General features: G+C 48.7%; 1 protein-coding gene across 10 annotated transcripts in view; it reads left to right on the top strand.

Moving 5' to 3' along the window:
• Positions 1 to 14,757, top strand: part of AFAP1 (actin filament associated protein 1) — a 142,606-nt gene that overhangs the window by 29,941 nt on the left and 97,908 nt on the right. For 2 of the 10 annotated variants that reach the window (XM_038533098.1, XM_038533101.1), the window contains exon 2: positions 249 to 297. The exons of 2 other annotated variants lie outside the window; for them this stretch is intronic. Coding sequence is in view for 5 of the 8 variants with exons in the window: in XM_038533097.1 (XP_038389025.1) it covers positions 12,091 to 12,115 (25 nt within the window). In the remaining 3 variants the exon portion in view is untranslated. Of the gene's footprint in view, positions 1 to 248; positions 298 to 11,958; positions 12,116 to 14,757 lie in introns of those variants that run through there. 6 more of the 10 variants (XM_038533097.1, XM_038533104.1, XM_038533103.1 and 3 more) reach the window with 6 other exon arrangements.

Genomic DNA, 14,757 nt, shown 5'->3' with positions numbered 1-14,757 from the left:
ATTTGTGGAATGGTTATGTGAGGCGCTTCTGATACTAACGTCTTATCATTGAAATTCTCCTACATCTGTTTTCTTACGATTGCAAGGCAGGCAGTGTTTCCCTTCCCTTTTACACCTAAGGAAATGTAACCATGAGAATGATGTTGTAGAGTCATGGATTGAGTTCTGGGTTGTGAGAATGATGTTGTAGAGTCATGGATTGAGTTCTGGGTTGCATATTTCCATACATGTTTGTTTTTAACTTTCAGATTCTTCTGAAATTCTTTCTGTGGTGAGTGTCATCAGAAGGAAGCACAGGTAAGGAGATTTCATGATCTTCAAACTCAATGGCATTAAAAGAAATGAAATTGTCTTGACAAGAGCCATGGTGCTATCTGCTGGGGGTGCTCGGAATATAGAGATCTTTGCATTAAAAACAAAATAGTGCCTGCTCATAGCCGTATTAGGAACGAAATCTGACTCTCCAGCTTGTTTGGTCAAGAATAAAGCTGGAAATCTTGAGGACGCCGGTGGAGTTTCATCCCCACTCTTCACCAAGGACCGCCCATCCCCCTGGTGGCTCTCCCGCGTTTCTCTCTCCCTGGCTGTGTCTTCTTAGGACATTTGTAAATCTCAGAATTCACCCTCTATGTGATCTAAAAATTGATGTCATGTAGGCAAAACAAGCAAAACAGAGCTCTTAAAAGTGTGTAATACACCTCCCTGATCGTAAAGGAAATACATGTTATTGAACATTTGGAAATGAGAGAGGATAAAGAAGAACACAAATCTCATCAGACCTCAGCACTATGACCGTTTCAGCCTTGTGCAGAACAGCATTACCACAGCAGGCCAGAGACTCCCATCCTCTGGGAGGCCTGCTCGTGAGCTTGGCCCATGGCTGGTATCTGGAACTTCAGTGTCGGGACGGTTCCCACCACTGAGCCTGAGCTGTCTGTGCAGACAGCATGGTTCATGCCCACAGACCTGGTTTCCTCCCTAGAGTCTGGAACCTTGGTACATGTCAGGCAGAGGGGGCCCATATGCCCAGCCCCCAGCAAAATCCCCGACGCTGGGTCTCTAACGAGCTTCCTGGTGCCAGCGCTAACCAGGTGCTGTCCTGTGTGACTCTGTGGGAGAGGACCCTGGAGGTTCCTACTTTTGGAGTCCGCTGCACCTTGTGCCTTTCCCCGTTGCTCATTGTGCTTTGTCTCTTCTTGCCATGATAAATCTAGTTCTGAGTATGCCTGTGTGACGAGTCCTGAGAGTTCTCCTGGCCAGTTGTTGAGGCTCAGTGGGGAATCTTGGAGACCCTAGACTAAGACCTAGTCCTTTCCTTTTTCTAATCATAAAATTATGTTTTTTAAAAATAAAATGAGTATTCTATCTGTTTAAGATCTTTTTTATTCCCTATATATAAATGGACATTTTTGTCACATCATGAATTATACATTTCAGAAATGCAATTTATATGTATCTTAAATTATATCTTAAATATTTATGTAACATTGGATGTTTGAGGTTTACAGTTTATAGTACTACAGTAGGTAACAAAAACCTTGTTTGAGGGACTCAGCATGCATCTTAGCACAGGTGGTTCTTAGGCTGGTGTGAGAGAGGGTATGTGGTGTGGGTGATCTTGGTAGACATGTCCAGCTCTTCTTCAGAAAGGTTGTTTCCTGCTTCTCCCTCTGACTGTGTCTCTGCCCCCCCCCCCCCTCTCTCTCTCATAAATAAATAAATAAATAAATAAATAAATAAATAAATAAATAAATAAAATCTTTAAAAAAAAGAAAAGAAAGGTGGTTTCCGTTTGCATGATCATCAGCCATGCTTGAGAGCAGCTGCCTCACTGAATCCTCACCAATACTAAATATTACCAGTAGTTGAAGCAGTTTGTCAATTGGATAAATAATAGATGATATCATTTTAATTTGCTTTTTTGATTATTAGTGAGGTTTATTATTATTTTTTTTTTGAGATTTTATTTGTTCTTGAGAGACAGAGCAGCAGAGACATAGGCAGAGGGAGAAGCAGACTCCCTGTGGGGAGCCCAATGTGGTACTTGATCCTAGGACCCTGGGATCATGGCCTGAGCAAAGGCAGACACTCAACCACCAAGACTCCCAGGTGCCCTATTAGTGGGGTTTAAATAATTGATTTTTTTTCTGACTTGCCTATTCATGTCTTTTGGTTTGAGAGTTTCCCATCTTTTGCCCAGATATTTTATAACTGTTCTGGGCTGGGATAGTGACTTTCTAGGGAAAAGCCTCATATCCTCACTCTGCCGTAACCACCCCAGGGCTCTGGCGTGTGTGCACTGAAGAAGTGGGCTTTGCTTATGATGGGAAGCATGACTTCTGTTGCCCATTGATGAGGAGCATCCTTAAAAGAGGGCCCTGGTATGTGCACTGGAATAGATATTTGCCATGGGAAGGATGCTGTGAAGTCCTGCAGAGGACGAGGATCTATGGGGGAGAGTGGCAGTGAGAGGCCTCTATCTGTTTATCACTCACTGTAATAGTATGAATAGCTCCACCAGGACGGTTCCAAGTATTTATCATGAATTATAAAAAGACTCAGAATGTGAAAACCTTGTAAGCTAAGTACTCCCATGTGATTGCAAAAGTAGCACAAGATGGTAGCAGGGACACAGAGGCACAGAAGAATTCTGTGCTGGGGGTATCCTGGGTAGGGAGCAGACCAGCTGCAGTGGGCTCTGGGGAGGCAGATGTGGGGGGAAGGCGTCTGTCAGGATCAGTGGTGTGAGGAGAGTAGAGAGACTGAGGAAGCGGTGGGCTGTGATGTAGGTGTGTAGAGCCTCAGCCAGCCTGCATGCTGCTCAGGAGAGGGACTGCCCGTCCCAGCGTCCCCTTTTGGGCTAATGTGGCCAGGCCTCTGACACCCTTTCAGGGCTCAGGCTGCCGTGGGAAGGAAGCCGGCAGCTGGACCATAGTCCCTGCAGCACATCTCTGCTTGAAGAGCAGTGGATTGCGTGGCACATTCGTGTCTGCCATGACTACTGTCAGTTATTTCTGGCTGCCGGCAGATAGTATGACTGAACATGTGCAGCCATACCGTGACGGGGCAGGGACGGGAGCTGGCAGCCGGGAGCTGTGTTTCAGAGCCGTATTTGGGTGACAAGCTGACTTCTCACCTTGACTGTTTATTCCAGGTGGTAGGGAAGGTGTGTCATGGATGATGGAGGTGCAATAGCCACACCCCCTCAAGTTGCTCAGGCGATACAGTGGTGACGTATAGTATCTCCCTTGTGTGTGTGGCACACTTATTTCCACACCACGGCAGCAGCTCTGCAGGGCCGTGTGACATGCTGGTAGCACTGGTTGCCCCAGAGGAGAGGTTGGGATTGGTGATTATAGTGGAAGGAGAATTTCACTGTTTTGTATAATCTGACTTTTACTTTTTGCTATTTTACTATTTAGTGCATCTTAAGTATGTTTGTTTTAATAACACTTGTAATGAAAGGAGTATTTACTTTTGTAAATTTGAAAAAAAAAAAAAAGGAGAAATAACCTGTGACCGTGGACAAGCTCTTTAACCTTTCTGTGCCTTGGTTGGGGAGTGATATGGTGGCGATTTTATAGGGCTGTAATGTAAGATAAAACTCAGAGACTGGCACCTTCTGAGTGCAGAATAAATGCTGCTGTTTTAATGTTTTAGAAGATAGAATGCTAACAGGTCATCATGGTTTGTGTCATATAAATACCTCTGGGCGGCTGACCTAGTAGAAAGAACCTGAGTTCAGCTCCATGTAAATAGTGTGATGGAAAAGCATTATTTTGGGCACCAGGAAACTCCGGTTGTGAAAAGGGCCCTCTCATTAGCACGTGGTCCTGGGCAGCTCCTTGTTCCTCCCGCGTGTGACGGCAGCGGTAGCAGGCTCCTGTGGCAGGGCTGCTGGCAGCCTTTCAGGATGGGCACACGGGGAAGCCACGGGGCTACGACGAGGACGAGGGGCAGGTGGATGCGGGGGCAGAACTCATCCAGAGATTGCGGCGTGGTTTGTCCTGCACGGAGAGTAGGGCCCCCTCTGTGCCTTTCCACCTCCAAGGAAGGCAGGCCGCTGGACAAATCCTCCGTCAGACGGCCCGATGGCCCCGGTGTGCGGTGCGCGCGGGTTGATTTGGCTCATTGTCACAGCAGCGGCAGCTGAAGGGACAGCTTGCCTCGATGTGCATATCTGGGCGTTTGTGCTATTTATAAACAGTTAGAAAAGGCACGGAAGGCTGTTTGTGGCAAGCTGGTGAATCCGGCAAAACACGGACAGTTCTGTTAGCACGATTTGCACGAGCGAGGGCCCGGAGCATTCACATAAACAAACACATTTGCCCATATTTAAGAGTCGCTCCTAAACACAGACTTTCAACTGTCAGCCATATGGTTTATCAGCTTTTCCTTGAAATTGCAGGGGTTTGATGGCCAGATATCTGAAATCAGAAACCATCTCAAAATGGCTTTATGCCCCTGCTTTCCTTTTTTTTTCCATTATGAGGAGAGAAGACTCGAGGGAGAATGGTGTCACTGTACAGAGGCTTTTGTCAGTCTGTCCTATGCCCTGTTGACCTGTCACAGCATTAGCATCACCACGGCTCTGGTGGAGATGGTCTTTCTCCTTTTCCGCGGCATGGTTCTGTACAGCATTTTTCACTCCCTAGTGTGTGTTTTGGTTTGTCTGTTTGCACCTACACACATGTGGGCTCCCTGAAGACCTACTTATTGTCTCTGTCACTAGCGCTGGCACACCGATTAGTATTTGTTGAATGAATGGCGGGGTGAGACAGCTACTCTTCCCCCTTCTGCCCGGTCATGAAAAATGCTTTTGGAAGAAGCTGCATGGGTAGGGAGCGGGGGACTGTGGGCAGTGGGACCACACGAATTGCTGCGGGATGTCTCATCAGCCCAAATGCTTAACCTAGAAGAAGGTGCTGGTCATAAATGGAAATGTGTAGAACAGTTCTTCGGAAAATTAGCTGATTGTCACAGGGTTTCACGCAGGTGAGCGATGCTGCTGTGTGTGTGCGTGCGTGTGCGTGTGTGAGCACGCATAGCGTGCAGTGGCGCCGTGCCCACGGGCTTTTACTCTGGTGCAGGTGGAATATATAGCCTGAGGCCTGAGAAAGCGAGCTGCCCAGGATCACCTGGTTAGAGCGGGACCAGAGCCTTTCAACTGCTCGCCTCACTTCCCTCTTTCCTGCTCAGACTGTCTTCCGTGAATCTAAATATGCAGGAATGGGGGAGAAAATGTACCCCAGTGCCACAGGCTCAGAAAACAGACCCAGCAGCTGAAATCATCTTTACACATCTTGTACCCCGAGAAAGTAGTGATTTTTTACAATACCTTTAAATTTCACAATACCTTACATTTTCTCATAAATTTTATAAAACAAGACAATCAAAGCAGTTTGGGGAACGGTGACTTTAGAAAAAGGGGAAAACTCAAATAGAGAATTGCAATTTTCGTTTTATTCTCCGCCTAGAGTTTAAGCATTGTGGACTCGTATCCATGTTACAGCTTGAGCCATTATGTGGCCAGTCACTATCCATTATTTTAGAACAGCAGATGTAGGCAGCAACTCTACCTTTTAATGGTGGTCTTATTAATTTTAAATTCAAATGATAGGAGCAGCAGATGGTGAGGGGGTAAGTATTTAGATGTTTGGTCATTGACAGCTCTTTACTCCTGTGCGTTACATTGGGACCCGAGACTAGCTGATCCCACAGAGAACTGATTATGATCTGTCTCCTCGCCAGCTGGGCTCTTTTGCATGCTGGGTCCAGAAGGATTGCTCTCTTGCAGGCAGGGAAGATGGATTGCCGATTGTTTTGAAATCATGAAGGGTTATTTGCACCATCCAAAATTCTGAAGCAGAGCTATCAGACTGTCTTCTCTTTGTATTTCAAATCTTTTCAAATCTGTATTTCAGGTGTACATGAGCTAATTAAGGTCTTCTTTAATAGGTAATTGAATATATTATTGACTGATGTGCAGGAGAGCTCTGTTCCATGGCATAGTCCCTGGCACTTTGCACGAGGATGTGAGCCTTAGAACATAACCTGGGTTTCCTGAGCAATCATCTAAATGTTAATTATTTCTAAATGATTATTATTTTCTAAATGATTTTCTACATGAGTGACACTGAGCACCAGAGAGTACGTTTATTAAAGAGATACCCTTTTGTTTTGTCTGAATTCAGATTTTACATTTTTAAACATCAGGGTTTAGAAATGCAGCAACAGGGGCACTTGAGTGGCTTGGTTGTTTAAGGACTTACTTTCAGCCCAGGTCTTGATCCTGGGGTCCTGGGATTGAGCCCTGCATTGGGCTCCCTGCTGGGCAGAGAGCCTGTCTCTCCTTCTGCTACTCTCCTTGCTTGCTCTCTCTCTGTCAAATAAATAACATGTTAAAAAAAAGGGAAAAAAAAAAAAAAAAAAGGAAATGCGGCAACAGAACTGGCCTAGCCCCTCTCTCCTCACTTTATAAAATCTAAAGATGCTTACAGGGAGAGTGTGCTCCCTGACTTTCTCTTCCTAGGCTGCACACCTGTCCTCCTGCTCACCTTCCCTCTCTGTGACCTCTCCTCTGGGCTGTCCACAAAGGGCATCGTCCCAGTGTGGCTCTCCGGAGGGACAGTGGCCAGAAGAGAGGGGCCACTGCCTGCTGTCCTGTGGGCAGTTAACCTTTCCAGGGCTGTGGTGTGTGGTCATTGGGTGGCACCAAAAGCATGTGGCCCTGCAAAACTAGAGGTTAAAGTGATGGCAGGACAGATGTCCTCATCAGGATCCTGTATTTTAATCGTGGGTGGGAAGCCATGGAAAAATATGTGATTCTATGGAATATTACTCAGCCATTAGAAATGACAAATACCCACCATTTGCTTCGATGTGGATGGAACTAGAGGGTATTATGCTGAGTGAAATAAGTCAATCGGAGAAGGACAAACATTATATGGTCTCATTCATTTGGGGAATATAAATAATAGTGAAAGGGAATAAAGGGGAAAGGAGAAAAAATGAGTGGGAAATATCAGAAAGGGAGACGGAACATGAGAGACTCCTAACCCTGGGAAACGAACAAGGGGTGGTAGAAAGGGAGGTGGGTGGGGGGGTGGGGCTGACTGGGTGGCGGGCACTGAGGGGGGCACCTGATGGGATGAGCACTGGGTGTTATTCTATATGTTAGCAAATTGAACACCAATAAAAAATAAATTAAAAAAATATGTGATTCCTGAAATTTGGAGTCCGAGGGAAGTCAGGGACTCAATGTGAAGTGATAGCGGAGCAAGGAGGTGAAGGTGTAACAGGCACTCTGTCCACCTCTGTGCTGGGCATAGGCGGACACGGGGCTGCCTCCCATGTGTGACTTATGGACTGGCCTTGCAATCATGTTTTAGGCCCCACCATGATGTTCTTCCCTTCCGTGGCGATCTTCTTCCTGGTACAGTAGGCCTCAAGCCATGTGTGACACAGAAGTATTCCTACTGATAGAAGGTGCTGTCTATGTGGGGTGGGGTGCTGGGGGGTAGGGAGGCCACAGAACACCTGCACGAGGCCACTGCTTCACTGCAACTTCACAGCCCAGCCCTTTCTTGACCTACTTCTCTAGCCGGGAGGTCCTGCTTCCTCTGATTCCTGCACTGATTTGTTCCATCCTTCTCTTTTGGTTTCCGTGAATTATAGTGTTGTTGTGCTGTAACAGCGTGCCCAAATCCACACGTGGCAATGAGTAGACGTTTCTGAGGTTTGCACTTGTGCAGCTTTAAAAGTCGTACTTACGGTTTCTTGTCGGTTGCAAGACATGCTTTCAGAAGCAAATTCCATGTGGTGTATGGACCTGTGTTTATTTTTCAAGGCTAGTTTGGTTGGAGCCCACTCAGAGTGAGTGGGGTGGGTGGGGACAGGGACAGGGCCTCACAGGCAGAGACAGAGTCATTCTCCAAAGGTGCTCTGCCTGCCACCAGCACGCTGTCCAGCTGGTTCACTGTGTGCTGGGTTTCCGGTGTCCGCATGTTGCCAGCCTCACGTGGGTCTCCTTAATGAGTTACTTTAGCACACAATTCAAGGCCGTGGAAGTGAGTGGCCATTTGGCACAGAGATTCACAAGGACAATTTGCAAAGTAACCTGGAATGGGGACATTCTGCACAGACAGCATGGGAAGCACTCTGGTGTGTGGTGTGTTCTTTACGGCCCTGCCTTGCAGCATTTCTGGAGGATTCAGGGATAACTGAACTCGCCCAGGATGTCATTCTTGTGGGCTGTAGGCAATCAGGATTTATTCACTGTTAATTTGATAGTGGCAGCCATGTATGTAAGTCAGATGTTCTCCTGGCAGGGCCATTGGAGGTGTTTGCTATGGCTTGGACTGGAGGGAGCTGGGTGCATTTGAGTCTGTTGAAACCACGAGTAAGTGAAACACAGCCAGGTGCTATGGGCCAAATTGTTTATGAATCACTGTTCCACCTCCTAGTCAGACTCTTCAATGATGTTCCCCTCCTGTGCGTACGAGAACACCACGCACACTTACACCCCCTCCCACCCACCCACACCTTCACATACACGCGTTTCCTTGTCAAGGCCCCACCCCCTGGGTGGCCAATACCAGTCACGTCCCTATTTACCAGTGCTTCCAGCACTTTCCCAGCCCATTGCCCCTTCTGTTTTACCCCCCAATTACCTGTGGTCCTCATCAGCCTGCTTTCCCCAGCTCCTGGTATGGGAGGCTCCTGGGGCAGGGAGCCACCCTCACAATTACCAAGGTCCTCCACAGCTTGTTTCATTAGGCCCCAGGGATGGGAGGGAGGCTGAGGCTTCCTGGCCGTGTGTGCTGTGATCATGATAGGATCTTCTCTGGCAGGGGCACCTTTCAGTGTGCTTAGTGGTGAAGAATGCTTTCACTTCTGCCTTCTTAGTAAGGGATGGTTTGGGAGCCTAGCCTTGCTTCCCATGAGAAAGGCATGATTTGCATATCATCTCATTTTATATTATTGAGTCTTGACAGACAAGCTGTTCTTGAGCTCTTGGTTCACTCGGCCAAGGTTTATTGAGCAGGGTATGTATCTGTGCCACAGCGGCTGCTCTGCTGGCCCCTGGGGACTAGTCCCACAGAGAGCCATCCCCCAGGATTGCCTGGGACAGACAGAGTGCAGAACTAGCAGAGTTTTGAAAGTGCTGTGAACAAAGTGCCCTCAAGGTGCAGGACAGGGTTCCTATACCCTCTCCCCCAGCAGCTCATTCTTGAAGGACTTGCTGTGGGTACGTACTCATTATTTGTATATCCCCATTGCCCCGCATGCTAAGACAAAAGATGGACAAGGGCTCTTTACCATTTCGTGGAAACTAGATGGGCTGAAGGAGGGGTCCCCACAGCTGGGGGGAGGTGGGTGGAGACAGGATAGGCTCACAGGGGGAGGGGGTGGGTTTTGTTTCTTAGCTCTCATTTGAAATATCTTAGACTCAGGGAAATGTCACAAAAATAGTACAAAGAACTGTCTGCCTTCACTGGATTCCCTAAACATTTTTCAGCATTTGTACTTCCAGTCTCCCTCACTCCTTCCCTCTGTGCGTGTGTGTATATTTTTATTCATCAATTCATTGATTACCAAGTTGAAGTGGAGGCTGGATTGCCAGGGTGAGGTGAAGGAGTGGCAGAGGAGAGATGGGTTGGGAGCTCTCACAGTGCTCTGGGCTGGAGAACACAGTGGTTGGGCCTGGTTGGAAATGACAAGAGAGGTGAGAAGTGGTTAGTCTACTGTATTTCGAAAGGAGACCCTCTAGGATTTGCTGACAGGTTGGATGACAGGCTTCAGGGATTTTGGCCTGAGTACCTGGAAGACTAGCGATGCCATTATTGAAATGAGGAAGACCGGAAGGAATGGGTTTTGGCAGGGGGAATCCAAAGCTGGTTGTAAAGCTAAGACTGAGGTCCAAGCCCAGAGACCCTGGAGCATTAGGGGGTGGGGGGAGCAGAATGTGGGCAATTCATACAGATAGAATTAGCTGATTTTATTTGTAAGCAAAGAGGCCACAGAGGTGTAAGGTGTCTCCAGCTTGTTGGTATGAGACTGAGCCTGCTGGTGTTACATAGTCTCCACCGTTGGTGGGAGCAGCTGGCTTTCATCTAAAGGCACACAGAGCTCACCCCTGTGTCCTGTTTCTCATAATGTGCCATCTGTGTCCCCTGGCCTTTGCTTTCACAGTTCTTTGTCACCACCCCTGTCACTTGCCCCCAAGTGTCTCCCACATGTGACCGCATCTCTCCAGCATTCCTCAGGAAGGCTAGATTCAGCTCTGTCTCCCCATAGAGGGTAGGTGGAAGTGTGGACAGGGTCTCAACTGAAGATGGGAATTTAGGGGATATTATCATAGAAATAATGGGTAGAGTCACAGAGTTGGAGGGAGTCATCCAGGGATGAGTGTAACTATGAGGAAAACAATCCCTAGGTCTGAGAAGATGGGTGGGAACAGCAGAGGAGGCCAGGCAACAAAATGCAAGGAAGGATCTCCCGGGAGGCAAAAAGAGAAACTGTCCAGAGGGTGAGTGATGGGAACCCCATCAGTGAAATGAGGGCAGATGTCACTGTGACTGCACAGGAGCCAGTCAAAGGAGGGGGCAACACGATGAGGGAGACTGAGAGCGGGAAGGAAGGGAGCTGGGGCATGTGTAGACCCCTCTTTGGAGGGAGCTGGTTGATTAAGTCAGGTTTGCTCTGGAGGGTTCTTTGTGGTGGTATGAGAAGTACTTAGTTTATTTTGTAATCTCTGGCTCCTTATTTTAGGGAGCAGATTAACATCCTTTAGCTGGAAAACTAAATATGTATTAAAAATCTCTTAACTGTGGCTTATGCTGTATTTTGGACATTACGAGGGACATTTTCTTTTTGGAAATAGGGCCCTTTGGATCAACTCGGAAAAGAAGTACCTCTAAGGGGGATACACACTCTTATACATAAATGATAAAGTCACAGAACAGTTTTCTGCTTTACTGAGGTGCAGATTATTGAACTGATAATTGCTAAAATGACTAACTAGCACTTCTATGAGGTACCTCCTGTAACTGAGAAGACCCTGTTCTGTCACGTGTGAGCCTTGTGTTTTTGAGGGAGTGAGTCACCCTTCCTGGGGGCTTGTTTTCTCCTCTCTGCAATGATCTCCTCCACAGATTACGTTGTTATTTAAACAATGCTAGTGACGTGTTTGGAAGAGGGGCTCTCAGTAGGTTTGCAGGACGGTGTCTCATGAAATATATAGGGGAGATGAGGTTTGGTTTCTCCAAACCAAGGGGTCCACTATGTGAGATGATGCTCTGTTCCCAGTAAGTTACGTATCATCTTCTCTAATCTTATGACTATTCTTTAAAGCAGAGATTGTACTTGACAAAATGTTTTTTACAGGTAATTATACGCTGATGATGATGGTAACAGTCATAGTTATTGAGGATTTATCCTGTGCTAAGCTCTTCACACAAGGACATTTAAAAAGGAACCTGTTGAGGCTCTGTCATTGTCCGCTTATGGAGAGAGGAGTAGTGATGTGGCTGTGTACTCGAGGCCACAGTGAGGAAGTACAGGGGCAGAATTTCATTCCAGTTGCTTCAATTCCAGAGTCTGTATGAGTACAAGTCGTCACAGTCTTTGGGAACCTGAATCTTGCCTGTTCTGTGAGCTTCTCAGGCTCCAAACCCTGAGAAACTAACGGGAGACCAACTGTCCTCTTTAATTGGCTTCCACTGATATACGAACATATGTTCCCCAGCCCTCGGTGCCCACCAGCCCTCCCTGTCCACATGGGCACAGTGAGGGCCCCATCTGCCAGGGGGGCAGGGACAGAGGGGCCTTTCCACCTGCCTTCCCTGGAGACAAGCCCATCAGCCCCACGCTCCCCCCGCAGTCTGAGCCCCAGTTCTGTGTCTGCTGTCCGCAGCCCCAGAGGCACTTCCTGTTCTGCTCTCAGGAGGAACTAGATGGAAGTAGAGCCTGGCGCCTTGTCACTTCACCATGACCAGATCAGAGGAACCAAGCTCACCTGAGGCCTAACGTCACGTTCTCCGCTGGTGGGCCCTTCCCCTACAGAGCTCAGTGCTGAGTCAGATTGACATGCAGAGCGGAAGCAGGTGTGAAGGTGGGTGACTCGGACGTGCATTATGCTCACTTTGTGTTCCTGTAAGGCCAGCTCTGTAGCAGGAAGATGGTGAGCCTCGGGAGTGGATTTGGCCTCCCATTTCTAACTGCATTTCAGCTCTTAGCAGACTTGCTCTCCAGGTCTTGAGCCTGTCCCAACTGCCTCTGTTGGCATTGTATGCTGGGTTTTGTCCTTCAGGCCTGCCTTCCTAGACTTTGCTTCCTTGGACCCCCCAGAGCAGAGGTGAGCAAACCTATGATGGGGCAAAGACTTTATAAAGGCTTTAGGCTTCTGTCCCAACCATTCTACTCTGCTGCTGTAGCATGAAGGCCGCTGTGGCCAGCCAGTGAGTGGGCGTGGTGAGTGCCAACCAAACCGTCTTTACAGACATAGGCTTCAGGTCAGATTGGGCCCACGGCTGTTGTTTGCTCCCCACTGAAATGGACGAGGCTGCAGATTGAAGTCTGCTACCAAGACCTTCTAGCCCTGGTTGAACCTGGCCATTTGGAGAACACTAGCCAGATAGTTGCCAAGCATTTCTTTAGGGGCATTGTTCCTTATTCAGCTGTCCTCTCTCCTGACATCCTCCTTGGAAGTTTGGATCCAGCTTGCACTGAAGGTCCCTGGGGCCCCCCGAGGTTGTGGGCTGCACAGCCGAGGTTGTGGGCTGCACAGCCGAGGTTGTGGGTGGGAGGGGGCTTCACGGCAGCAGGATGGTCACTATTTCTTCAAGGAGCCCTGTTGTCAGTTAGCCAGTCCACTTGATCTGTCAGATTCTGTGGGTCAGGGCCTGGCTTGACTCCGTGGCCCAGGGGACAAGCAGCATCATATACCCTGGAAGCTTGTTAGGAATGCAGATAGTCAGACCCTCTTACCTGCTGTTTCAGAATCTGCATTTTAATAAGACCCCTCCCCCCTAGTAGTATGCCCATGGAAGTTTGAGAAGCCATGATTTGGGGTGTTCCAGTCCGGAGGACAGAGAGGAAGCTTTTGGAAAATGCTTTTATTGCCAGCTGTTTAATATTAAAGTGTAATTATAGAGCTTGATTGCTGTGAAGGCAGCTGTGTCTTGACAGGCATAGTATAGAGTCATCACTGGATGCTGTCTTCCTGACAGAAAGGGATTGTCTGGCTCACTCATATGGACTGGTGTCAAGAGTTCTAGACTAGCTAAAAAATCCGAGGCAGAAGTCTCTGCCTCCTTGGAGTGTGATGGGGCACACTGCCTTGTTCTCTTGTGCCTCAGTGTCTCCTGTATCATACGAGAGGCAGAGGACAGCCAGTATTTAAAGCCTTCACTGGACTCCGTTTGATCTTTCTTGGACCATGTGCCTTGATCCTGTCCTCTTGCCCCTGCCGTCTCAAGGAGGATGCTTTCAGCTCCCATGGTCACATGTGACACCCCCCCCCCCCCCCCCCCCCCCGCTTTTGATTGAGGGCTGGGGTTTGGGCACAGCTGGCTGGGCTGTGGAGGCGATCTGAAATGCGTTGTCTTTGTGGAGCTTCAGAACCAACACAAAGCTCAAACGTGGGGAGGGCCACTTCCAAGTTTGTCGGAGGTGAGCAAGCTTCGCCCACTGGGCAAGTCTGACGTCCTGGGCACTGTCCTCAGTGTCCTGGGGCCCTGCCTCCATCCATCCGCCTGACCCAAAGCCCCCGTCTCAGATGATTTAGTTAGATTAGGCCCCTTAATTCATATAAAGTAGTGGTGGCAGAGCTGCCTATGCTGTAGCTAGAAGTGTGAGAGGTGGCGTTTAATAGAAAACATCTATTGTCTCAGTTACTGGAAATGTGGTATCGTACAGTGGGGAGCGAATCCTAAGTGCCTAGGGCCCCCCTCTCTCTCTGTCCCCTCCCCCTTCTTGGGGAGTGTCGAGGTCTGTGAGCAGCTTTCCCACTCTGGAATCTCTTGCTGTTTCCTCCCCCGCAGAGCCTGCTGTCCCAGCAGTGAGTGTGGACATGTGCAGAGCCTCAGCTCTCCCACCCAGCAGCTGGGGTCCACTGTGCAGGATGCAGGCTCTTCTCTCATTCTCAGTTGAGAGGCCACTTTTTTAAAGTGATGCTCCTCCACTCAGAGATGGTGCCAAGGCATCTCTCATGCTGTGAATTAGCACTGTCCTGGAGTGTGTTTGACGTGGGGTCATGCCAGAGAAAGCACCTTCTGGGCACCCACACTTGCCTGTTAGTTCTTTTCTGTGTCCTTGGTCTGAAGGACCCTGTTCTTCCCTGAGCTTCAGGGTCTGCATTAGTGAAACCCTAGTATTAGATAACACATTTCTAGATGGCCTCGACTTGGGAAGCCTCCCCAATGAAGTGAGAACTCAGTGAGCAGGGAGACAGAGCCCACACCTCCCCGCCTGCACCTAGGGCTGGGTGAGGAGACAGCAGTCTGCAAGGGAGGTGTGTGGGGGGGTTGGTAGCCAGCCCCCTGAACCTGGCCTGGCCTTGCCCTCCCTACCTCCCTGGCAGGGCCCCAGGACTGGGACCACATGTGGTCTCTCCATGCTTGGTGGAGACAGGGGATCAGCTAGCCCTGTGGTGCCTTTTACAGAGCCTGACCTAGCCCACTGGAGGGCTTTGTGCTTCAGCAGACTCTTGTCCCCCTGGGGAGAAAGCAGAGCTGGTTAGGGTGCAGTCTGCCC

This window comes from Canis lupus, chromosome 3 (genome assembly GCF_011100685.1).
Source record: "Canis lupus familiaris isolate Mischka breed German Shepherd chromosome 3, alternate assembly UU_Cfam_GSD_1.0, whole genome shotgun sequence".
In the NCBI taxonomy this organism is placed as follows: domain Eukaryota; kingdom Metazoa; phylum Chordata; class Mammalia; order Carnivora; family Canidae; genus Canis; species Canis lupus.
Note: the sequence above shows the minus strand (reverse complement) of the source record. Positions and strands in the feature narration are given on the sequence as shown.